At 31.2% G+C, this 2,606-nt stretch overlaps 1 protein-coding gene across 1 annotated transcript in view; it reads right to left on the bottom strand.

The window, feature by feature from the left end:
- Window positions 1-1,259: 1,259 nt before the first annotated feature.
- Window positions 1,260-2,606, bottom strand: part of LOC106786897 — a 12,095-nt gene continuing 10,748 nt past the window's right edge. The window contains exons 2-3 of the mRNA XM_014748777.1: window positions 2,049-2,285; window positions 1,260-1,454 (exon numbers count right to left, since the gene is read on the bottom strand). Of these exons, the coding sequence (XP_014604263.1) occupies window positions 1,260-1,454; window positions 2,049-2,285 (432 nt within the window). The remainder of the gene's footprint in view (window positions 1,455-2,048; window positions 2,286-2,606) is intronic.

The following is a 2,606-nucleotide window of genomic DNA, read 5'->3' as shown; positions in this document are numbered from 1 at the left end:
AATTATTTTAACTAATTAATTTAATATAATAATTATATAAAAAGGTAAGAAAGATATAATTGCATTATATACGAGATTAATTTTCATAAAACGTAATTTCTTATAGCACGAATTCATAGAACGCGTAACATATTAACCACGTTATGCAGGAGTCCACTGTACTACAAATCAGAGTAGAATTAAAAAGTATGCCTAGGTGAATGTAATAAGTTAACTGCGTTCGAAGTATATACAAGTCGATCCAAAATTTAATTTCGATACAGTTGACGTGTATACTCGTCGTTTAAATTAAACAATTGCAATTTACTATAAAAAAACAAATTTTTAATTTCAATAAGTAATAATTAAAATATGTTATTTGTTTATAAATTAATTAAATTTAAATATATTAAAATATGTTTTATGTTTCATTTATATTATCAATAAAACTACTCCTTACAATAAACAGGAAAACCACTTGGAAGATGTGTTATCTGCTCAAGAAATGAAATCCGTAAGATGTCACGATACTGGTGCCATGACCTGCCAAGTGCCACTTTATGTGGTATATACTGTGCTTTCAAAACTACAACACTGAAATCAACTGAATTTCTTCCCATTATTCTTTTCCCTTTATTCTTTTATCTTTATGAATTTGTGAACATTATTTTAACAATTTTTCAATTTAAAACAACAATAATATTTTCAACGATTAATTGTTTATTTACCCGCGTTCGAGGTGTATACTATTCATCATTGCTTGATTTTAATTATGCATCCCGTGAAAGATTTTCAACGTTAAAATCAAACGACCCCATTTAAATTTTCTTACAAATTTTCTTACGATTCATAATGCGCCATTTTGTGAGTCAACAAATCTTATTACACAAATGGTATATTTTTTCTTAACAAAATACATAACTTTTTGAAAACGTATCATTTTTAATAACTATGAAATAAATAGAATAGGTTAATACACGAAACATCGATAAGTTTAGTGTTAAAACTCAACTCCACAAAGGTAACTGATTAAATAATAATTAACTCTTTACCAATACTTTGATTAATGATCAAAAAAATGATTTCAATAAAAACAAGACGTTCTATGAACATCATTATCATCATCATCATCATCATCATTATCATCATTATTAGTTATTATTGTAGTTAGGAAATGCTGCAAGAGGGATTATAGGTTAGGACATGATTTCTCTCGATTTAATTGGATATGGGAGAGAATCATGGCTCACGTGGGCAGGGTCGCGTCCCTGAAGTAAACCCTAAATTAAATAAGGTTTACCTGCTACCCTTTTCTTAACATACCCAGCAAAAAACATAAGAAGAAACCAAGAACCAGGTACAGCGACAACCAAGATGGCGTCCTCGGCGTCCCGATCTCCAGCAAAACGACATGGTATGCAAGCAAGTATCAACAAATTGCTTATCACGAAGATCAATTTAGCTGGCTCGTGCGTCTGAAATTCAAAATTCATACATTGATACATTGATACATTGATATACATCATTTTAATGAATAATAATAAACGCTTAACAAATTTAAACGCGAATTGAATGAACGAACGAAACGAAAAGAAACAATGTAAATAAAAAAGAAAAAAAAATAGAGGAAGGAATATAATAGGAAAGTATATATATATAGTTAAGGATTAGATCATTACCATAATCATGATTATTATCGTCATGATCACGGTAACTCTTATATACGAAAATTTTCTTTGTGGTAATATATCAACGGGTGCATCTCTCGTGACTGGTTACAGTTCGTTGACCAACCGTTTGCGTAACATTTCTTGTTTATACCCGGATCCTTCTCCCTCCTTCCCAACCCCTCTCCTTTTCCTCGTCATCCTCTACTATCAAGTTGCGAGCCAACAGGGTATACTAGCTATTTCGCGATCAAGAAATGTTAGAAAACGTTTCGCGAGATTAAAGAAGATGATATCTTTTCCTCCTCTATTTTTGTTCTCTTTCCTTCTACCACTACTTTTGTCTTATCTGTCATTTTTTCTTTATATTTTTTTCTTTTTTTCTTTTTTTGTTTCTAATACCAGTTGCTTGAGAAAGGATAGCAAGCCAACGTTGATCATTTCCCCGCCTAGCTGAACGAGAATGTAACTGAGTACTCCAAGAACGGTGATACACTCAGCCGCGATGCGTGCCATCTCCGTTATCTCCTCCGGCCATTTAAGAAGAACAGCATCCAACTCAGCAGGTCGCAAGTAAACTGCCAGGGACAGCGACGTCAAATGGAAGACCAGGATTACCAAACGTTTCAAAAACTGTAACTTTTGTATAATTCTTCTATGAGATTTTATATTGCTCAATAATCTTTTTTCTTTTTTCTTTTTATTATATTATTATTATATTGTACTGTGTAGGTGTGTGTTGTATCGTAAAATATTCGACATTATTGTTAGGTTCATATACAATGGGATTATTTAATATAGGATAGGACACTAATTAAAGTTGATTTATTGTTTATCAAATTTTTGGATTGAATAAGATTATTGGTCGATGTTCAAAGAATATGTTGAACGAAATGAAAAAGAAACTATTTTTTTAGGTTATGTCTTGGAAATGTTGGATTTCCGAAACTATTTATTTGT

This window comes from Polistes canadensis, unplaced genomic scaffold (assembly GCF_001313835.1).
Source record: "Polistes canadensis isolate GaletaPanama2010 unplaced genomic scaffold, ASM131383v1 scaffold_88, whole genome shotgun sequence".
Classification (NCBI taxonomy): Eukaryota; Metazoa; Arthropoda; class Insecta; order Hymenoptera; family Vespidae; genus Polistes; species Polistes canadensis.
The sequence above is the reverse complement of the archived record's forward strand: the minus strand, read 5'-3'. Positions and strand labels throughout refer to the sequence as shown.